The 24,742-nt window shown below is 35.6% G+C and overlaps 1 protein-coding gene and 1 pseudogene across 1 annotated transcript; one reads left to right on the plus strand and one right to left on the minus strand.

Moving 5' to 3' along the window:
* Positions 1–611: 611 nt before the first annotated feature.
* On the minus strand, positions 612–6,494 carry LOC113689158 (probable dolichyl-diphosphooligosaccharide--protein glycosyltransferase subunit 3B; annotated as a pseudogene).
* Positions 3,170–3,802, plus strand: LOC113691121 (large ribosomal subunit protein uL23-like). The gene has a single exon (XM_027209332.2). It carries the CDS (start codon positions 3,339–3,341, stop codon positions 3,798–3,800), a length of 462 nt encoding a protein of 153 aa, XP_027065133.1. The 5' UTR covers positions 3,170–3,338; the 3' UTR covers positions 3,801–3,802.
* Positions 6,495–24,742: the final 18,248 nt, after the last annotated feature.

The raw sequence follows: 24,742 nt of genomic DNA on the forward strand, positions 1-24,742 counted from the left end.
TATTATTTCGAGGTTAGGTTCTCCGTAAAACCTAGATAGGCGAACTTCAAGAATCACTCCATTTCTCACATCTCTCTCTTGGTCCCCAGGTTGGTTTGGTTTAGAACTTTAGTCACTACAAGAATTTTGGTCTTCAATGACAACTACTTTTCGCCACAAAAAAGCAAAAAGTCATCACTGATGACTTTTATTGACACCATTTCGGTTGTCGCAGGGTCGTCACTGAATCTCCGTCGGTAAAAGTATACAGTGACGACTTTAAAGTTGTCAGTGAATAGAAACTTTTTTATGACAAGATATGTCGTCAATAAAAGCTACAAATTTAGTGACGACATGCTTTCTTGTCAATGATGCATGAAGCAACATAGTCAGTTTATATATTAATTAGTGACAACTTTGTTGTCAATAAACCCCTTATCAACTGTGACAACAACTTCTTATCAATGGATAGTTTTGATTGAGTGACAACAACAATTGTCAATAAAGACAGCCTGCTTGAGAAATGCTACTCATTTACAACACCTTGCAATGTGTAGTTTGATGATTTTGCTACTACAATAATATCTAAAAAATGAAAACATCAGCAATGTTTAATAAATAACAAACGTAGACACCCGTTACAATAGGAAATGCCATAATAACATATTAAATATTCAAATGTCATAAATAAGTGCAACATCACACTACAAATAGTTTGATAAGTTACAATAGAGCAAATTTTGCCATATAAGTCAAGGCTGCACTAAAAAACAATTCCAAGTCCCAAAACATTTTCCGTGCTACCGAAACATTTTCTAAACTTAAGATAGCACTATAACCATAGTTTTTGAGTCGACACGTAAGCCGTACTGCTAATCTTCCAAACCTCTAAAATGAGCAATATATCTGCAATAAAGTAGTAAAGTTATTAGTAGATGATAGAAAAATTAAAACAAGGAAAATTAGTTAAGGAGTCACCAAAAAATAAAGTGAATCATTTGTTTTAAGTCTCATCTAGATAGTGGCTATACAAAGAGTAGAAAAAGAGACATTATATGGGTAGTTCGGAAACAAAGTCTACTAGAGGATGGAAGTTTAATAACATTCATTAAGAGCCAAGGATTATATGGGCAGAATGGTTCCACTTCTTTATTTTAATATTAAGATGTCAAAGGACAGCAACAAACGATTCCACATTTATGAGAAACAACTTTGCAAACTTCACTGTGTTTTGGACCAAAAGTGGTCTTTGAAGCTTTGAATGTCATAGGATTTCATATATCTAAAAATATGTAACTATACATAAGGTCTAATAAACAAGAAAAAACAGCCTTATCACCTACCAAGCACTTTTGAGGTTTGATACTACAAGTTAATATTGTCACCTACCAAGCACTTTTGAAGGATACTAATTTGTCTATTACTTGAGACATGAATCCAACTACTACCTACAAGACTAGTGAAATCAGCATATACAGCAACAAGATAAAAAGCAAGTCCAAGCACCGTACACATGATTGCAAGTTGGCTAATTGAAGAGACAAATTGGATATCCTAATAGCTGGAAGCTATAAGAGCTACACCTAGAGCCAAAAAGTCAAACTTTATCCGAGTCCATGTTAATAGTAACCTGTGGACTTATTGCCAGAATAATTACTTTTAAGACTCCAACAGTGGCAGGGGGAGAGAAAGTGCTACTACAAGAAGCAGAAACATATTCAAAACTATCATCTTTTAACTAAAGTGAGTTAGCAACTAGTGTTCATTAAGCACATTTGTCAATATCATAATTATGCAGACACAGTACTTTGGTTAGGATACACAGGAATGTCAAAGCCATTATTTACAAGTGACAAATCACATACAACAAATTGTAGTGACCAAACTTGTAATTCATTGTTTGAAAACCACAAATTGATTACCAAAAAACATGAAACAGTAATCATTTTCAAGATTTTTGAGACTTTAGGCAGGCAAAAGCAAGCCCTGAGTCTTAAATGCGTTTGGAATTTTTTTAATCTAGTTTTTCATTTTCTTGCCTGTACTCTGCTACCAATGGAACGCATTGCAAATTCCAGTAGTTCAAAGAAGTAGTACAACATACATGACTAATTTGTGCTGTGACATCTGCCAAAGATTGTCTTCATGACATGATTTTGTGCATTGACAGAATGATTTAGACTCATGCAGGACATATTTGCTTCATTTCGAATGTCTTTCCCTTGTTTTTCTGTCTTTAGTTTAGATAGAATCAGGATATCAACTAGCTTCACACTCAATTTTGTATCGCAAGTGGAGATTCTTCACCAAGATTCTACTCATTCTAAAGCACTTACCAAAAGATACCTCATATGAATTAAATATACATCATCAAAGCAGCCATTCAATCGAATTACTTGCCGCATGGGAAGTTTCTACTTCAATTTTAGCAGAGTCAATAGCACTTCAGAATGGATATTGCTTCAGAAAAATTAACACAGTAGAAGCAGAAAATGCAATAAACTTTAGAGATTCTTATGCAACTCAGCAAGTATTAACCATAAAACAGATAGAAGGCATTCATTCAAATTACTTGCTGCATGGGAAGTTTCTCCTTCAATTTTAATAGAGTCAATAGCACTTCAGAACAGAAATTGGTTCAGAAAAATTTGCACAGTAGAAGCAGGAAATGCAATAAACCTCAGAGGTTTTTACGCAACTCAACAAGTATTAACTGCACAACAGATAGAAATGAGACGTAATGTCAAAGTACTTACCACTTTCAACTCCATCAATCCATCAAATGGCTGATAAGTTGCTATTCCACTAATACTCATGTCCTGTCCCAATATTGATTCCTTGGCATTCTCTGCTAGCCATTCTTGAACCAAATCTAGTGACAACTGGTACAATAAACAAAAAAAATCTTACAAGTAATTACATTCCATCCTTAAACTTAAAATCAGCATATAAACAAAAGCGAACATTTAAGTGCAACTATATATTGTTATTAATGAAAAATTCTGATTCAATGATAACTCTTTATCACCATGAAAATTGAAAATTTTCCTACAACAATTATATCTATAAATGGAAAAAAATGACAATGATTTATAATTAGCAAATGAATGCATCCATTGCATTACGAAATGTCAAAATATCATATAAGCATTCAAATATCATAATGAAGTTCAACAACACCCTATAGATAGTTTGATAAGTGGTATTTGGCCTAAATTTCACATATAACTCGAGGTAGCTTTACAAAACAAATCCAAGTCCCAAATTTCAACACAGAGCTGCTTCAGCAACACTCAGCTCCTCCCCTCAACACTCGGCTCCTCCCCTCAGGTAAAAGATTTGTAAGGCAGTTTCCAGCAATGGCTTCTAAAGCTGACACCACAAAAAAGCTTGATACAAAGGCTCAGGCAGCCAAGGTTGCCAAATTTGTCAAATCTAGGACAACTTTTAAGAAGAAAGCCAAGAAGATCCGGACCAAAGTTACCTTCGATCGTCCTAAGACATTGAAAAAGGACGGGAACCCGAAGTACCCACGCATCAATGCTCCTCCTAGGAATAAGTTGGACCATTATCAGATTCTCAAATATCCTTTGACTACTGAATCTGCCATGAAAAAGATTGAAGATAACAATACCATGGTATTCATAGTTGACATCCGTGCTGATAAGAAGAAAATCAAAGATGCAGTGAAGAAGATGTACGACATACAGATCAAGAAAGTGAACACTTTGATCAGGCCTGATGGAACAAAGAAAGCATATGTTCGGTTGACTCCAGACTACGATGCTTTGGATGTGGCAAACAAGATTGGAATAATATAAACGAATTTAGTCATTGTTTTGTTCCGATAAAAGATACTGTCTTTTAAGTGTGACAATTTGCTAGGCTGTTTTGTCGTGAAAAAAAAATACCAAATTTCAACACAAGGGGGAATTTTTAACATCAGACAAAATTTCACAAAACCTTGCCATTTCCCAATTTCACTATATCTCTTGTAGTTCGGTTGCTTAGCTAAAATTTGCAATCCAATATGAACCTCAATAATTAAAGCTGGACATTCAAAATCAGCCTTAAAGAAAATCAAAATCAGGCCCAAACTAATGCACCAAATTAGCTCAAGAAATAAGTATTGCTATTAAACTTCAGCCTCAAAGGAATAATATAACAAGTTGATAAGGCAACAAGCACTACTATAACAAGTACTGATATAAGTACTGCTATGAACAATATAACCAGTTGATAAGACGATAAGCACAACACTAAAGGAAAAGCAACTTCAGTTCACTTGCTTAGCTAAAACATTCAAATAAACTAAACTAAACTAAACCAAAACAATCCAAACTAATGCACCACAGAGGATACAAGGTGTCAAGTATGATAACCAAAGTAATGTCGATCATGATATAAGGTGTCAAGTAGGAGCAATGTGTACCAACATAACTAGAATGTTTCTTTGCCATTTAAAAGCAAAAAACAACTTTCTTGTTCTAGATCTCTGAAATTACTTTTGCTGTTTGTCATGGTGTATTAATTCCATAGAAAACCAGCACCCCTTAATATTGTATTCCAATCAAACTAGTAAGTTAGGCAAGTGGCGGGACATTGCAAAACATTCACAGTGAAATTTACTTCAAGAATGGCACCAAAAATGGGAACCATTCATGTGAAAAGAAAAGGTATTACCTCAAGGAATGCCTTCAAAACCCACATAAAAGTTAGTATTATTACTCCGTTAACAGAAAATCCAACCTACATCCAGCAAAAAGTTTGTGATTATATAGTATAAAATAATGCTATATGGAGAACAAACTACCATGTAAGACATGAAACTACCATGTAAGACATGAAACTTAAATTCCAGGAAAGCAAGCAAAACAGATTTTACAAAGTACTTATTCTTACTCGAACTAGAAAACTAGCATAAAGATCACCGTTGTGCAAGTTGATTGAGAATTACTTATATCACAAATAATATAGCAGTATCCTCTTGCACTAAGCTCTAGCACTCAAGCATCATCCTCTCTAGTCTAATTACTGAGTACGCAGTATAGCCTTTTAAAATGTTATGGAATTGTGAATCAAATTCTTCCAACTCCTGAAGAAACACCCACTACGAACTGCAAATAATAACTTATAGCTCTAGTTCATAATTTGGCATGTGATTTGCAATTTGGCCGCAGGTTTACCATTCAAAATTGCACCTTTCCTCATTTAGTCGGAAACTTATCTCAACGCCATATCTACATGTGAAAGAAGATCTAGAACAGATACCATAGAAAACGAGAAAACAAGTGATTGCTATGCTTATTACAAGCATTTCACCAAGACAACACCAAAAAGATACATAAATCACTGCCAATTACATGAATCAATTTTTTTAGCAACAGTTGCAAATACAGAATATGAGCACAAAAGCAAAATAAAAGGTACATTGTTAATTTACACCAAAAATAAAACGTCAATTTTCCTTATCTGAAACACTAACAAAAACTAACACGGTAGAACAAACTAAAATCAAGAAACCAGAAATGCGACAAGAATGCCAACAAAAATCATCTGAACAGTCTAGGAGGAAATAAACATCACCAACCTCTGAGCATTCCTATTCCTCACATAGACAAGAACATGAGTAACAAAAGCCAGCAACAATCCCACCACAGTGTACAAGAACCCAACCGCGAACCCTTTAGCTCCCAATTGCATCCCGGACCCCCTGATAAAAGAAAACCAACTTCCCAGGGTCATTCCTATCAACCAAAAACATGGGTATTTTCCTAATTATGTTATGCATTGAACCGGAGACACTGAAAAAGTAGACAAAAATCTCTCCGGTCATCCAAATACTCTTATTGTGCAAAAGGGTGTTCCCATAAATCACTTTTTTCACCAAGAATGGAGCCGAAATCAGAATAACAGCAATGAGAAACATCAATTGCTTCTTAGAAATCAAAGAGGGGCGATCAATTGGCCCAATGCTCAGCTTCGTTTTGGCCTTGACAAATTCAGCCATGGATTCGGCGAGTCTCGAGAAATCTGATGCATTTATCTGGACGAAGTCTTTCTTGACATCGGTATGGGGCAGAGAATTTACTCCGAAAAGAGCGAAAAAGGACTGGGATTCTTGAAATTCGATGTCGAAGAAGAAGAGTTTTGAGTGAGAAGTTGGAGAGTTGTTGGCTAAAAAGGATTTAGAGACGAGGGAGAACTCGGATTTGAGAGAAGGGAGGGAGAGTTCGGGTTTGGAGTGGAGTTGTTGGGCGTCGAAGAAGACGGGGAAAGTATAGGGACGATGAGTTGGAATGGATAGAATCCGTTTGAGGAGGGAATCAGTGAGATGGATAACGCCGCCTTTGGGGGACTGGGATTGGAGAGATTCGAGCTGCAAGAGCAAATCCGAACTGGGGTCTTGAGAATTGGTGGAGATCGGGAGGAGGGTGATGAGGAAGAGGATGATGAAGATTGGGGCTTTTGTGAAGGCCATTTTGCGACCTACTATAAGTTAATGTCCGTCTAAATTCTTTTTTGGTCAAAAAGGAAAAAAACTGGTGGGAAAAAATGGTGGGAAAACGAAAACTTTTCCTGATGAATTGACGCGGGCAAAAGTAGAAAAATATGTTTAAAGTAGCTGTGCCTTTTGAAGGATATTTGCCTGACGAATTGTCATAAAATGTATGATTTTTCTGACAAATAAGTTGGTTGTCATGAAAAATTTGTCACGAAAGAAATAATTTTTTGTAGTGAATAAGGAGGAATGCTCGAGCAGTAGTGAGAAAGAAATTGAGAGGGGTCGAAGTGAGAGAGAGACCGAGAGAGACAGTGAGAAGGCCAGCGAGCATAGTTATTAAACCCGACCCGGCCCGGCGGTTCGACCGGTTAACCCGGCGAACCGGCCACTAAACCGAGCCGGTTCTTTAATTGGATCGTTTCTGCATATGAACCGTTGACTTTTCAACGGACCGGCGGTTCAACTGGATTAAACCGGAAACCCGGCCGGTTTTGTGGGCAGACCGGGTTTGAGGAAAAAATGTTTGTCCAAGCCTTTGCTTGGATTCGAACTTCAGACCTTCGGTATTGTTTGTGCGTAGCTCACCACCAGGCCACTTTGTCACTTGTTCATTAATGGCCATTCTTATGCTATATGAATGTTTTGTTAATTTCATCTTTATTTTTTTAAACTCTCCAAAACAAATGTATTTGGAATCTTTTAATAAAACTTATGACCCTTATATTCTATAAATTATAAAATAGATTTCAAAAATAACATATTACATAATTTATTTTAAAGACAAATATTGTTTTTTAAATATTTTTTTGCATTTAAAATTTGTAAATAACCTAGATAATTACAATAAACATCTACACTTAAAGTTTGGTGGATTACTAATTAAATTTATGTTTTGCTGATTCTTATATGAATTAAATATTCTATAGCAAATTAAATTAAATGAATATTTGTTATGACATTATTTATTACAATTTATCTCATATATCCTATATCAAAATTTATAAAATATAATATTTAAATATATGTAGTGACACACTGGTTCAACCACTCACCCACCGGTTGAACCAGTGACCCGTTGACCCACCTCATTCGCCGGTCTCCTCTCCGGGCCGAGTTTAATAACTATGCCAGCGAGTGAAAATGTGAGAATTAGAAGTGTATCAGACTTAGCCCAAAAGTGGTAGATTTGTACTCTTTCATTTTGAAATTTGCTTTTTAAAGAATGCCTCCACCAATTTTCAATTCCTGCCGTTTTTAAAGAATTCTTGTAGTGATACCAAAAATCATGTTTTTTTCTGGATTTGTAATATGGTTTGAACCATAGATTTTAATGCTATAGTATTATTCTTTATTTTTTAGCAAAAAATAAAAATTTTCATCACCATAGGTGGCAAAATTTGTTAATTTCATATAATTGAAAATGTACTTTTATAATTTGCTAATATTTTATACTAATTTCTTATAATTGCAGCACTAAAGAACATCATGTAATTGAAAATAACGAAAGTCAAATTCTATGGTTATAACAGACTTTCATTAAAAATAATCAAATGCTATTAATAAGACATTATTGTTAAGTCAAAATCAAAGAAAATTTAGTGATGACATAATGTTATCACTAATTTATTCAAGATTATAATGACAAGAAAAGTCATCACTAATTAAATTGCTAGTTTTTAATATTGTCAATTGCTAGTTTTTAATACTTTTGTGAAAATATTGATAATGGTTGAGAAAATTTTGTTACATTACTGCAAGTGATAAATGTACTTTTGTTCTTTTTCAAACATTTATTTTAATGTTTAATTTTGTTTAAAACTATTGTACTAGTATAGATTTGCAAGACAAAACTTAAGTTTTCAATAGTTAAAAAATTCATTACAGAGAAAACACAAAGTAGTAGTTGCAAAATGTGTATAAATTATAGATATTTTAATGTGTATAAATTATAGTTTATTTTAATGTTTAATTTTGTTTGAAACTATTTTACTAGTTTAGATTTGCAAGACATAGATTTATAGGTAATTTCTTTTTTTTTTTTTGCTTTCACATATTTAATTTATGTTAAATACAAAACCTACTAGTTTCCCTTTCATAAAAATATTAGTGCAACACTTTTTGAATTTTACTTACAAACATTTATGTATTTAACATAAATTAAATGATTCAGAGTGAAATGCCCATAAAGAGCAGAATATTTGTTCATGTAATGGAGGAAACCCACAAAGAGTTGGTACTTTATGGGCCATTTCTTTTTTTAAAAAAATTTAATTTATGTTGAAAAGATAACCTGCCAGTTTTCGTTTTGTAAGAAATCAGTGTAACACTTTTTGAATTTTACTTACAAACATTTATAAATTTATCATAAATTATATGTTTGAGAGTAAAATACCATAAAAAGTTGGTACTTTGAATAGATAATGCTCATTTGCCCATAAACTATACTCCCTGAAGACTATTTTGTTAATTACTTTGTTATTCCTTTGCTAATACTACTTGGCATGTAGTACAAAGGATAAATCTGGCATAAATTTCTTATTCCATTGATAAAAAGACCTGCCTGCCTTATAACTATTGTAATGAAAGATATATCTTCAGAGTTTATAACAAATTATTACTTAAGTTTGAGAAAATTATAAAATATTTATGCATAGTTTATCAAGATACCATTCGAAATTTCCTAATAAAAAAATAGGGGCTAAATTATAAAAGCTAGGGTGCCATAATAGAAATAATAAAATTGGTGTATTACATATGGGGGTTAAATTGCAAAAGTTAGAGTGCCATAGTAGAATTAATGAAATTGGTGAATTACATATGGGGCTAAATTACAAAAGTTAGGGAGTAATAATAGAATTAAAGAAATCGGTGTACTACATATGGGGCTAAATTGTAAAAGTTAAGATATCATAATGGAATTAATGGAATTTTTTACAACATTTGAGGCTAAATCGCAAAAGTTAGGGTGGCACAGTAGAATTAATGAAAGTGACTTAAAAATAATTACTTTAAACAGTGACAATTAATTCTTGTCACTAAATCCGAATCGGTAGAGTGACAGTGACGATATTAGAAGTTGTCACTATATAGATCATTTTAGTGACAACTTTTTCAAGGTTGTCACTGAAGACTTAGTTGCTTTGAGCAATTATGACAACTTTCCTTGTCGTCACTAAACAACCATGTTTTGTGACGACTTTTGTCGTCACTAAAAAATGTTGTCACTAATGACCATATTTCTTGCAGTGTAGTTTGTGACGAAAATAACGGGTCGTCACTAAACATTTAGTTGCTTTGATGCAATTGTAACAACTTTAGGTGTCGCGACTAAAGAAGCTCCTTTTGTGACGACTTATTGTCATCACTACAAAATGTTGCCACTAATAACTTTTTTTTTAGTGATTAGTGACGACAACAAAAAGTCGTCCGTAAATAGGCCAAGCAATAGTGATAATGTTCTTAATGTCGTCACTATTGTGTGTTCTAAATACTCCCGCGCTCTTGCTACTAAGTCGTCACAAATGAGTTGGCTCCCATTAGAGGTTTGTGACGAGTTAGAAAGTCGTCAATAAAGGATCCACTTTTGTGACAACTTTTTTTCGTCACAGAGAAAAGTTGTCACTGATGACCAATTTTCTTGTAGTGAGTGCTCAACTAATCGTGTTAGGACATCAATCGTCTGGTTAATAACAATAACTACGCGATTATTCTCCTTCATTTCTAGGGTTTTGGTTCAGTCCAACAGTCGCCCTATAATCACTTCCTTGAGTTTGGAGTTACTTAACCCCTTGCCCTCGATCCCTTTTCACTCCTTTGACTACCCATAAATTTAACATGTTGGAAGGCTTGACATAAGGTGAGTGCACACAAATGGAGTTTGAAAAGTGATACTTTTATCACGCCAAACAAATACACGAATAAAAGGGAAGACTCCGAAATAATCACAAATGTGTACAACCCAATCATGAAGCAGTAAAGTCAATCATGCCATGAATAACATTTAATTGCCTCAAAAGATAGGAAACATAGTGAAACAAGATACAAAATGCAATGGCCTTTAAGCGAGCGCCACCCCATCTATCTTTGGCAAAAACTTTTAAAATAGTTTAAATCACTAGTTTAGTGATTGGCGGAGTCAAAAGTCTTAATTACCTCCGTAGGATCATTTTCATTTCCAGCACTAGGAGTTTTAATCTAATGTCCCTTATCGAATATCTTGTCATTCTCTACTTGTTCAATCAAGGCAACACACCCAACCATCGATTTATCCATCCTGTCTTTAATTTCGGACACTACCCCAACAAGTTGATTCTTAGCTGTTTAAAGCTTCTCACAGGGAGCCTTTGTCTTTCTTGCTCCTTAAGTATCTCAATCTCCACTTTAGAAATTTCTAATAGTCTAGACATCCGCAATTGCCCTCAAATCTCGATTATTCCCTCGAATCACCCTATTTTCCTCGAATAGCCACTTCCGATGATTGGCTACTATAAACACTCCATTATTTGGGCACGAGTAAGTCCTTTGGAGATCAAATAAAGTCCTAGTTCGGCAAGTTGGATTATACCTCCAACGAGCCCTCCCTAGGCCCTTCACGGCCATGGTCACCATAATGCGTTCCTAAGACAGTTCAATGCCATCGTTACCTTCCGTAACTTACAATTAAAATTTAAAACTTAAATGGGACCAAATGTACTAAATATACTGGATTTGATCATCTCATACTATCTCACATGTCCCTTACAAGATCGAGACCAATCGTCCATTAATTCAAACCTAGGTTCTAATTTTCATTCCCACTAGTGGTCACTTAACTTTTCAACCAGTTCTATGGTCCGGCATCCTAAATTTCAAGTCTAGGATACACTATAGAGATCTAAAACCTAAACTCTGATACCAACTGTGACGCCCCCACTTCTCCCTAAGGCGAACCAAAGGGTATCCGCGGGACGCCTGCCTAGCTTTCGACAGGACTCAAGCAATTCCATTCAAGTTTATTATCGATCTACACAACACAAGTAAATAACTTAAATACAGTAAATGCGGAAGCGTTCAAGCTTAACAATAGTCATCCATTATCCAACCCGCACGCCGGGTGTTCAAAGTATATCATGATTCCCAAATATACATCACGCCCCAAAAGTTACATTTTCAATTCCAAAAGTACAACCCAAAACCAAGGGCATAGCCAAAATATAATAGAAATCCTAAACAAAAGCACATCAGGAGGGTTTCTCCAGTACACCTCCGAGTTCAAACCTGTTAAAGAAAACAAATCTACAGGGTGAGCAAAACGCTCGTGAGGTCAAGGACACACATGCAAGCACGTAGTTCAAGTAACAATCCCAATTACAAGCCAAGCAATAATATGTTTCAATAATTAACAATTTACCGGAAAGTAAACGGAAACAATTCAAGGATATAGGAGCTCTCAGGAGTTATATTTCACTTGCACGATCAATAACCTCCACGAATTGACACTCCGTCAATCGGGTAGGTTTTGTCCGTAGAACTCCACTTAACCTGTCCCTTTTCACCTTACATACCCCTGTATCGGGCCCGCCAATCATTTGTTTGTGGCGATACTACTCGAGTATGCCAAGCAAGACCTCTCATTAGGTCAAGCTTATATATCTCATGGCTCGCCAAGGTTCCCGACCAAGCCCATGCCAGCTCGAGTCCAAGGTCGGCCAATGAGATGTGGGCGTCCCCATGTGCAATTGTGTGTCGAGGAGATTCACTCCAACAACATATGCAGCCATAGCATACCATATCATGTATCAAGCATTGATATATACAAGCAATCGATGTATCCAAGCAATCGATATATTCAAGCAATTTGAGCATGAGTTAAATCATTTCGAAAGAGAACGAGTGCGATAAAGTACACACTCGACTCCTTTTCCCAAAATCTCAAGTATCAATAACAAGTAATCACGTATCGAATTCACAGGAGTTCAAGTAACACACACTTGACACTCACCAAGTAAAACGAGAAGAAAAGGGCACTCGAAGTTTAAGCGTCCACCGTGGGATCCTCTTGAGGGTCCTCATGTGCGCTTGAGCAAATAATAGTGTAGCATCACTCATATATCCCAATTATCAAGGAAGATTGTACACTAGTACAATCTAAGGAAATTTCATGAAATCGAACCTCAATTACTCGTAAATCGAGATTCAATTAGAGTTTCTTAAAGTACAAGAGCGATCGAGTTTTCATTTTGAAAAATCAAGTATAACATGTTCAAGTAATATCGAAGGAATAAGGAGTGCTTGAAAACTCCCTTCCTTTGGAATTCGGAAAATTTTCAGTTTTGATACGATATTTTGAAAAATCGTATCTCACATTTTACATGTCAAAAATTGGAAAAATTGATACCGTTGGAAACCTCTTTGAAACTACTAAGAGTTCTTAGAAGACACTTTTCCATGAATCTAAGTGGAAGGTATTCAAAAATGGGCTTAAAAATTGCTGTTCCAGAACACTCAGAATTGAGCCGGGGTTGGTTTTTTGCTAACTTTGGAAATTCGGCAAAATTCATACGTTGCAAGCTAGCCTCTGAAATTCGTAATTCAATTAGAATTGCAAGTAAGGTTTATAACAGAAAAAGCAGATCAAGGATCGTAGTTTCGAGCACCGAGATACGGTAGCCCGAAGTTTGGGAAAAATTCACACTAGTGAATAAATTTCCAGATTTGAGCTTCCAACTTTGGGGCTTTAGTTAGGTATCGAAATGGACTTGAATTGGTACAAAATTTGGCAGTATAATACTCCTATATAAAGAGTATCCCTCTATCAAATTTCATGAAAAAATACCTTCGGAAAGGTAGTCAATCAAACAACCAAAGTTTCGAAAATGCTAAGACAAAACTGCCTTGAACCTTTTGTTTTCCATTTCAAACATTTGGTCAAGGAAAAATTCCTCAAACATGGCTCATTAGTGTAGGCAAAGCCTAAAGAGCATTCATGGCACATTTTATAAGTGTTTAGCACCAAAATATTCAGTTAGCAAGTCTACACCAAGCCTTGCATCAAATCTGTCCAAAAGTGAGGGTTTTCAAGAGCAGGGCAGGTTCCGTATTTTGACCACAAATTACTCATCTTAACTTAGAATTAGGAATGGTTTATGGCGTTGGAAAACTCGTTCATAGAGCTATAATTTCACAAAAGAAATAATTTTGAAATTCGGCACAAAACTAGCTCGAATTCGAGCCACAAGTTGCAGCCTCAGTATTTCGTTCCAGGAAAACAGAGAAACAGGACAGCTGAATTTAAATGGTTGGTTCGGCTCACATACATGGAACCAGAAAGTACATTTTATACTGTCGGAAAGGTGGGAATGTCTAGTTTCAAATGCCATTGACGGCACTTGATTTCGAAGTCGGAATACAGAGTTATGGCTAAAGCACGAAAGCTGGTCAGAGCATTATGGGAACAGTTTCCAGGTCTGCTACCTTCACGAAAATAATTCATTTGACCAACCAAACCTCAATATTTTTCAAAGAAATTTTGTACACCATCTATACAACATATAAACATCATATACAAGACATTAAACCCTCAAAATTCTGCAGAAAAGGGTACGTTCAAAGCAGGGGTAGAATTGGAACTTTTTCCCTCATGCATTTCTTGAAGTTCATACTAATAATACACCATTAATCTACCATTTTGAGCATTAAACCAACATTAAATCTATCATCAATCATCACATCAGCCATCAAGACAAGGGTGGGAGTTCATAGGGCCCACCTTCAAAATTTTCCAACAATAACAACCACCCATATGAATATTCAAGCTCATAAGTGTAAATTAACTTCCATAGGACAAGAATTTGAGAGTGGATCATTACCTACTTTGGTTGATGAACTAGAGCAGAATTTCAGCCCTTTTCTCAGCTCAGAAAAACCTTGGAAAGCACCTCTTTTTTGTAGCTAAATGGACTCTCCAAATGTTAAGCTAAGTAGAGTTAAAATTTGAGAAGATTTGGTAGTGATTTGAGCAAGATTTTGGAGTAGAATTTGATGAAGCAAGTTTGGTTCTTGCTCTTGGTGTTGGACGGCAGCTTTGAGGAAGAAGAATGTTGTTGGCTGATAATGAGGCTTACGTGAGAGGCTTAGAATATGTGGCTAAGAATGCCTCAAAAGTCAACTCTACAGGCGCGCATTTTGGGCTCGATTCCTTTCGAGTTTATTTCACTAGTGCACTAAACATCTAATGCACTTATATTCATATAAATATTATTCACTCTTAATTGTCCCAAAATAATGGTCTAAAGTCTCTCAATTAATCGCGCGCGTGAAAACGCTTATTTCCAATTTAGGCGCGATAAAGTGAAACCTTCGAGAAATTCTTATAACGATCGTACCACTAACTATCACTTGAGTACTTAAACCTAAATTTACCTATTTTATGACCATTGTACATGTCTCCAATTTTCCGAGCTTATTGTACTCCCAATTGGCTAAAATTTTCAAACACGTTTTCACTATTTTAATTAATCGAGCTTCTAAAAATTAATTTTTGATACGAGTCACTTTAAAAATATAATGAAGTCATAGATCAATGTAATTAGGTCTTAAGAGGTTAGAAAATAATATTCGGAGTAAATGACCAAGTAAATAATTAAATGAGTTAGAATTTGGAGTTAAAATAGATAAATTTGTGAGTCTTTACATGAGTCGAGTATTAATTCCTCAATTAACCTTTCTTAATCTACCATTGATCATTCTTAACTCTCCAATATTAATACACTCACGATTCAAGTATAGCCTCGAAAGACGTGCACTCATTGTTCCGAATTAAATGAATTTCAAAAAGTGAATTTTTCCAACAAAACGCTTTAGAAAATATAAAAGAAGTGTTGTTCCATATAAATGGATTTCAAATGATCGAAATAAATAATTCGGAGAAAATGAGTAAATAAATATTTAAGTAAACTTGTAATATTCAATAAATAAATAAAAATTTCGAGTCCTCACATAGTGTTTGTTGAAACTTACAAGTGTGAGTACTTGAAGTTGGTTTTTTCTAACTAATGTCTACTTGTTCAACACCAATGTTGTCTTCTTCTCTTCTCTTCTCTAACAACTTCAGAGAGTTTTTGTACTAATATGATAAAGGAAAAAAGAAGTAAGAATGATCTTTCTCCTTGCTTATCAGATAAATAACGATAGGTAGCAACTACCCTACCACTTCTTCGACTAACTTCACCACTACAGACATGTTGTATAGTTGGGCTACCACTATCTCATTCATCTATTTTATCTCTTTACCTCTTAGGAATTCTTCTTAAATTACTATGTTTCATTCACATTTTCGTTGTTGTAGGGCTTAATAGTAATTAATATTAATAATGTTTAGGGAAAAAAATAGTGGTTATTACATTCTACAAGCCCTTAAGATTTCATCCTCGAAACTCATGTACCTTGATCGAAAAGGTAGGGGTGTGCAACGAATTCGAAATCGGTAAATCAGAAGTTTGAAATCGGAATTTTTCAAAATTTTAACATAGAAACTGCCGACCGAATTCAAATTCGAATTGCCCAATTCCGATTTCGAATTCAATTTCGAATTCAATTTGGAATGCGGAAATTACCGAATTCTTCCGAATTCACCGAATATTAAAAACCTGTTTTCTCTTTTTTTTTTTAATAACTTCTCACAAGTCTGCATCACAACAAGCAACACCGGCGAGACCTGGGCAGAAGTTGTCGAAAAGAGGGTATTCGGAGCAGTTTTTTAAGAGGTCGACATTAAATTGGGGTGGGAGGCGGCGGATGTGGATCCACTTGTCGGTGCAGTCTGATTCAGGATCTGTGTCTTGGGATTGAGAGATGGTGGTGGAGCTTAGGAGGAAGAGGAGGAGAATGAGGGAAAAAGTGGGAAGAGGCGGTGGTGGCGGCGGCGGCATGATGGGCTGGGGTGGTTATGGGAAGAGACGGGTGGTGGAGAAAGAAAGTGGGCAGAGGGATAAGTAAGAAAGATTGGATCTTTGGCTCCATGGGATTTTGACCAGGGAGGACACAGTTGTGGTTACGTGTCCTTTTGTGAAGGCTGGCAAAGTTTTTGGTTTGTTCTCTTTTACAGGCTGACGCAGGAAACTAGAAATGAGATTTTGACTTTTTCTCTCTGTTCTTGATGGCCATCTTTAAGTCATGGATTCATCATTATAAAAAAAAAAAAAAGTCATGGATTTAGAGGAGGAGTGTTTGGGGGGAGGACGCGAAGCAGGAATGCTCTTCGGTTTCAAGATGTAATGAAACAACCGCCTGAGGAAGGAAGGTGACAGTTGTGAGACTGGTAGACTCAGCGGCGGAGGAAGAAAGGAAGACCGAAGATTGGAGCTTAACTGCTTAATAGATTTAGGTTTTGCTTTTTTGTCCTTTTGACCGAAGACTAACTACTATAATGTATTATTGTTATTATATTATATAATATAAATTTTATATTACATATATTGTAAAACGAATTCGAAATTACTTTTCCACTTTCGAATTCCGAATTCGAATTACCACGGTAATTCCGATTTCAAAAATTATATTTCCGAATTCGACCCGAATTCGACATATTCGAAATCGGAATTACCGAATTCACTACCGAATTACCGAAATTCCGAATTCGAACTTCCGAATTCAATTCGAAATCGATTTCGAAATCGAAATTTTTCGACTTTGCACACCCCTACGAAAAGGTATGGATACTTATTTCTCATGTCTTCCTCTAGGTCTTATGTTGTTTCGCTGGGTGTATGATTTCTCCATTGTACCGTGACATAAGGTATCGTCCTTCTTCTTAAAACTTGTTCCTTTGCGATCCACGATCCTTAGTGGAACCTCCTCTACTGACAAATTCTCTTTCACTTCAATGGGTTAGTCTTCTAAGATATGACTTGGATCCGATATGTACTTCCTCAATTACGAGACATGGAAGACGTTATGTACCCTTGACAATGCTGGTGGAAGGGCCAATCGATATGCTAAAGTCCCAACCCTTTCTAGAATTTCGTAAGGTCCCACATATCTTGGGCATAGTTTACCACTCCTTCCAAATCTCATTACTCCTTTAGTAAAGGATATTTTCAGGTACACTTTCTCTCTTGGTTGAAATTCTAATGGCCATCTTTTTAAATCCGCCCAGACCAATGATTAAGAATTCAACTGATGGAGAAGCAAATTGGGCAAATATTTTGTCAAGTATTAGAAATTCACAAAATTCTGATCAAATTTAAAATTATTTGTAAGATGCTTTTTGTTTGCATGTTGTAATTTAGAGGGTCCTCGCATCTTGCATATGCTATCTTTCAACAGAGATTGCTTGCATTATATAACTGTGAGGTGAGTAAATCTTAAATTTTGATCAAGTTCATCTGCTTTGGAAAAATACAATTCAACAAGAGATTGCATTAGCAAATGTGAGCTCACTTAACGAGTTTAGGGAATTCGACATCCTTTTGGCTTAAGAGCCCACCACAAAAAAGCATCCCTACTGTACAATTTTTCAAACATCATGACAATCTTGCAAATTGTTTGTCGAGTCTCTAGGTTTCAAAACCTCTAAATTGAACATTAGCTCTGAATCAGACAGCTATGTTCACTACTCATGTTTTGTTCATATTCACTCTATGGTTAGTCTTAGTCCATACGCACATACTCCATTCGAAACCATACGACAAAGGCGTCGCAAAGTCCATGCATTTAACAACTAAAGAAAATCAAAAAATTCATTTGTCTGCTGAACTCCATTTCCATATGAAATGCTGAAAGCTGCCATATTTGGTTCTACACTACAAGGTCCATCTCACATGTCACAACCACAAGAGGGAAAAAAAAGCAATAAATAAACAATGATCTATGTTATATGAAATTTTACATTAACACAAGATGCAGATTTCAGGATATCAACTGAAATAAAATGGCCTAAGATGAAGGCATCTTGATACCTAGAAGCCATATTACTGAACTAGATGGGAAGTAATGAAGTTATTCATTGGATAGGTACTCCTCCAATACAGAGTTCTGATGAACATCTCTATGGATACTTCATATAACTATCTCCTTATTCCCTGCCTTTATTTATTGTAGGAAAACAAAAGGGTTGTAATAAGACAACAAGTAAGTCAAAAACAAAAGAATTGATGATGAATTTCTAGGAAAAATTGCAGAGATACAAAATGAGGGGAATCTGATATTACTAAGTAAATTCAAGGTGTGTAATCACTTTCCTTGAAGTTTGATTGCCCCCACTATCTTGCTAATCAGGTATTGGACAAAAACTCTAGAATACAATAAATTCGAGAAGACAACCAAGTAGCAAGTTCTTGGATTGTCTTGACAAGAATTAGAATGCTAAAAAATTAGTTAGTTTTTTCTTGTGTTAAAGCGGTTATTTATTTTGCTATAACATGTGAGAACCCTCATTTAAAAATATAAATCCTCCTAAATCGTTTGCATTGTTCTAAGACTAAACCAATTGTAACATTTCCTTGCATTGCATTTCATTGCCTTTTATTTGAATTGTAACATTTTCTTGAAGTGGTATCATTTTATTTCACTATATACACTATGACCAAATATCCTTTTAATTGTGTTTGAAACTTTATATGATAGTTTAAGGGTGTTAATTTGGCATTTGAAACATTTGGAGGGAAGAAACCTTATTTGGCAAAGTTTAAAGGAAGAATGACCAAGATTGAGTCATGTGGCAAAACCCTAACCATTCAACTCATTTGACCAAGGAAATTAGAGGAATTTAAACCAACTTGGCTCCCTTTTTCTCCTTATGTTGGCCGGCCATCTTAAGCTTCCAAGGGAAGAATAAAAACTCCATTTTCTTGCTTATAAACCCTAATTTGATCTTTGAGCAAAAATCAAAAGAGAAAGAACTTTAGTTAGTGGAGTGAACTACCTTCAAGGCTAGTGTGTGATTCAAGTTTGGAGCTTTTGTTTTGGTGGCTTATTCGATGATTCAATCTTCACTTAAGAGAGGTAAATGATCCTAAAATCTTAGTTTTATTGTGTATTATCAAGTGTTCAAAGTATTGAAGACAGACTAGAGGTTGAGTTGAGGTTGTTTATAGTGAAATTTCTTAATCTAAGCAAGTGGAAGTAGGGTTGGATGTTTAGCATGCTATATGTTTGATTATTTGTTTAAGCTTTGTTTATGATTTTTCTTGATGTATTAACATGTTATGGATCTTTTTAAAGGTAGGGATAACTCTTGGAATGTTGTTTAAGTTAGCTATAATGAAAGCATGGAGGTTGGTGTTGAATGTGAACTTGTAGACTGTTTTGTTTCCTCTTTGCTGACCGGTCTTGGAGTGGAGGTTTCTCCTTGATTTTTGTGACTCATTGCACCTTAATTAAGCCTAAGAAACTTGGCTAAATATTGGTTTAAACTTAGGTGTGAGTTGAAATGGAAATGAAGCAAGTAAAGTGGTTGTTTTGGGCAAGTTAGTGGACTGTTTTGGTTCTTTCCTGTTGGCTAGACTGTTTTGGTTCATTTAATCATTTTGTGTGTTGCATTTTAAGCTTCAATGGTGCTAGATAACTTGATCCCCTGTATATGAATTTTAGGAGATTGAATTGGATGAATTTGAGTCAATACATGGGTATTAAAGAGCGTATATAATGAAATAACATATAACTGAAGGATGTTTCAAAAATCTCATCAAAGTTTCGAGTTAAGAATTGCGTTTGAATAAACATATATTCTAGAAAACGCTTTTAAGAGAGAAAGTGTTTTTTTTTTAAGTACAGCAGATAAGTAATGAGTTCAAGTCACTTCACAAATAATCAACGAAATACTTTGAAAGTTCAAACATTCATAAAAGGTTGAAACATGTCTACAAGACCAACCACAAGATACGATAGAACAATTTTTAAAATTGCACAGGGGAGAACCTCTCTAGGTACCCAACTAGATCAATCTTTTATATCACTGGTAAGTCTAATCTTCTCGTTCATTTTTGATTCATATCTATCACTAAGATCCCATTGGATTACATAAGACCGGCCATTATTCTTTCTCAAGAGTGCGGGTTGCCTAAACCCACACCACAACCTATTCATTGCCCTTACCGAGCCATACTTAATATAAGTCTATAGGCGTAAAAAAAAAGGAATAATTAGGCATAGAAGAACTTAAAACATATACAAGTTACAAATACATTTAAAATTAGAAGCATGATTCTTTACATATATCAAAAGTCATAATACAAATCAAGAGGTCACAAACAAGCCAAGTAAAGTACATTTCAAATCAAAATCAATAAATAAAATTGAACAAGTGATTATTAAAAGTGCATCCATCTCTAAGGCACAAACTCTTAAGTTCTACTCCTACCGTCCCACTACGAAAGATTACAAGTAGAGCTTCACTAGATTAATTGGAATTGGATGATTCCCGTTCCCTAACACGTTCAACTTCAATCCCAACATAAGAATCTTCTGAGTTACGATCTTTCCCATCTCCCGTTCTTAATTATCGTGCTATCATAGCCAAATAATTATCGATTTCCCCGTAACTATTCACATGAAATATCGATTCATTCTTATTCCCCACAAATGGAGATCTCAAGTCCTTAGGATTTTCCTCAACTCTCAAATACTTGGGTACAAAAATTCGAAACAAGATAATTCACAACTCGAGCCGGGCGGTCCCAAGAGTAAATCATCACATTCGAGATTCCTACCCAACATACATATCTAATTCCCTTCAAATATCAAGATAAAGGTTTTACATCTATCATATTCATGATCCACAATTTCACTCTAGAAAAGCACTTAACCCTTTAATCGTCCACATCATAAGGACCATATCATCACTTAGTCCAAGCTTACCCAAGTGAAACGGCGTTGATTTATCCCTACAAGCAGTTACTTAACTTTCAAATCAATCCCACAGTCCAGCATCCTAAACTTTTAAGCCTACGATACACTACAAAGATCTGAAGCCTAAACTCTGATACCAACTGTGACGCCCCTACTTCGCCCAAAGGCGAACCCAAGGGTATCGGCGGGACGCCTGCCCAACTCTCGCCAGAATTCGGTACAATCCATAATTCAAAAACTAGAAATACTTTAAATAACTTCAATACATAATTAAAGTACTCCAAAATATCTCACACTTACATTAAGTTAACTTTCAAGCTAAAACACAACCCAACGGAATATGTACTACAGCCATCCGCTATAGTACAACTTAAGATCTTCAAAAGAAAGCAATCTAGTACTATTCTAGGGCACTATTGGTCTCAAACCCTGTAAAAGAAATCCATAACGTGGAATGAGCTACACAATCCAGTGAAGTTCCAAGACACTCTAGCAGTTCTATTAAATCAAGTAAAGGGAGCATACCACATGTATGGTTCAGGGTTGCACGTTGACATAAGAACATGAGACAATTATCATTCTATGAGTAATTTGAGCACATCACAGGTATAGCACATTTGCATGAAACGGCTATCATTATGTAAAATAAACACATATTGAAGGATACGGTGTTCCATTGGAACTATTTTGGTCAACTGCACCTTATAACTTCTGGTCCTCACGGTACTGTCTAGCCATCGTCTTATCCCTCCAATGATAATATTCGAGTATACCGAAACAGTGGCCCAGGGTTCCAACCTACCCGACCAAACCCAGTCCTGGCTCGAGTACGTCAGTAACCAAGGGCAGGGCCCAAGTTCAATTTAGAGCTTATAACATGCACAAGTAATCAAATAACTTGGCGAACGGTAAAATTTATTCTTTTCGTAGGTCGAGTGAGATAAAGTACACACTCGCGTTAAAATGGTGGACAATTTCATATGAGCAATTACTAACAACAATTAACACATAAACACGTAAGTAATATTTGATAATTTCATGTGAACATATAATTTATGCTAATCAAGTAATCAAGTAAGCAGGTAGTCAAATAGATTAGAAAACGGCAAGTAAACACGGTTAACGGTAAACGTTAAACGGTAAACGGTAGTAATGACGGTTAATTGGTAGACATATGTCATTTTAATAGGCCGCCTTTGGCCATGTCCCACTATTACCATGTAAGAGTCGAGGAGATTCATTCCAATCGACTTATGATGCCATAGCATAATTAATCATTTAAACACATCACGTAAATATCTCTTTAAGCATTTTTTTATCGAGTAATTCAAGTAGTCATGTAAATATGCTCTTCAAGCATTTCATGTCGAGTAATTGAAATATATGCACTTCAAGTATTTCATGTTGAGTAATTCAAGTATACCTTACTTAAATATGCATGAGTGTGGTAAATACTTAACATGTAGCACTTAACACTTAATGATCATGGGATAAGCACGTCATGGACTTTTCAAATTACGTACTCCTATATGGAACACCCACCTACTCCAAACAAGTGAGTACGTGCTCGAACAAGTGTTTAGGCGTCTGCTTCGAGTTCCTCTTGAAGGTCCCCTTGAGTGCCTGAGAAAATAACCATTAACTATTATATACTATCACTTAGAATTCCCTACTTATCGAGAAGATTGTACTAGTGTTCACTCTAAGGAGAATTCATAAATTGAGCCTTAGTCATTCATATTCGAGGCTTGGAAGTGAGGTTCAAAAACACAAGAGAAATCTGATTTTCTCCTTTGAAATCAAGTGTAAAACGGTCTAGCAATATTAGAGGAAAATGGAGAGTTTGAAACCCTCAATTTCCTTTAAGTTCGGAAATTTCAGATTCGATAAGCAAACTTTGAAAAATCAGATCTCACTCTCTATGAGTCCAAAATTGGAAAACTTGGTACCGTTGGAAACTACATCCAAAGTGGTAAAAGTTTCTAGAAGACACTTTTCCATGATTCCAAATGGATGACATTCACAAGTTGGCTAAAAGTTACTGCTTTAGAATACCAAGACCGTTTCAAGGTTGGTTTTTGGGCAATTTTGGAAATTTGGTAAAATTCACACGTTGCAAACCAGCCTCCAAAATTTGTAACTCAATTAGAGTTATAATCAAAGTTTAAAACAAAACAAGTGGAGCAAGAATCGGAGTTTTGAGCACCAAGATATGGTAGCTCAAAGTTAGTGAAAATGTGAAACAGTTAAGTAAATTCCAGGTTTAATTCACAACTTTGAGACTTTGATTGAACATCGAAATGGACTTGGAATGGCACCAACTTTGGCAATATTATCCTACCATATAAGGGCTATTCTTCTACCAGATTTCATAGGAAAATTCATCCGGAAAGTTGGTTAATGAAATCACTAAAATTCCAAGAAGTTCCTCGGCAAATCTGCCTTGGACTTCCGTTTTTTCATTTTCAAAACGTTTGGCCAATAAAACACCTAAAACATGGTTCATTTCAGTAGATAATGTCTAAGATATGTCCGAGGTACATTTGATAGGTGATTAACACCAAAAATTTCGGATAACATACCCCAAACTAAGATTAGTTAAGGATCAGTCCAAAATGAAGAATTTCATAACTGAGTCAGTTTCAAACTTTGGCCACAACTCAGTCAATTCAATTTAGAATTGAGCGTGGTTGGTGGCGTTAGAAAACACATTCATAAAGATACAATTTCTCAGAGGAAACCATTTTCTAAATCTGTTCACAACTAGCCCCAATTTGAGCATCAAGTTCTACTTCCTGTTCTGCCTTCCAGTGAACCCGAGAAACAGAACAGCTGAGTTCAAATGAGTGGTACGGTTTGCTCGGGTGGAATCAGGATGCGTATTTTATATCGTTGGAAATCTGGGGATGTCTAGTTTCCAATGCCATAAACAACACTCGATTCTGACATCGGAACAAAAAGATATAGCCAAAACAAAATGACTGTCTGGGCAATACGGGAAAATTTTCCAGATTTGGTGAACTTTGGAATTCAACACATTTGACCAACCAAATCATGTTATTTTTCAATGAAACTTTTTACACACTCACTATAACGTATAAACAACATAAACAAGCCATTAGAACTGTTATTCTTGATTTTGATGATCACAAAGTACTTTGAAATGTTTATCTAATTCTCTTCAAATATAAGTGTTTTGCTTGTAAGAGAATCAGGTACAACGGTGTCAAGGAAAGAAAATCAACCAAAAGAAAAAGCAAAAACAGGGCACTCATGTCGGACGTCCTAAAGGAAGCTGTCGGACGTCCGAAAGATTGAAGAACATCAAGAAGGAAACTCTGTCGGACGCACGAAAGGAAGCATCGGACGTCCGGGAGGATCGGACGCACGCTTCGGACGCACATCGATCGTATCGGACGTCCGAGAAATTCT

The sequence above is a fragment of the Coffea arabica genome, chromosome 5c, assembly GCF_036785885.1.
Source record: "Coffea arabica cultivar ET-39 chromosome 5c, Coffea Arabica ET-39 HiFi, whole genome shotgun sequence".
Lineage (NCBI taxonomy): Eukaryota > Viridiplantae > Streptophyta > Magnoliopsida > Gentianales > Rubiaceae > Coffea > Coffea arabica.

Bases quoted from the DNA above. Each gene is read 5' to 3' on its own strand.
- LOC113691121 (XM_027209332.2), top strand. From the start codon at position 3,339: ATGGCTTCTAAAGCTGACACCACAAAAAAGCTTGATACAAAGGCTCAG.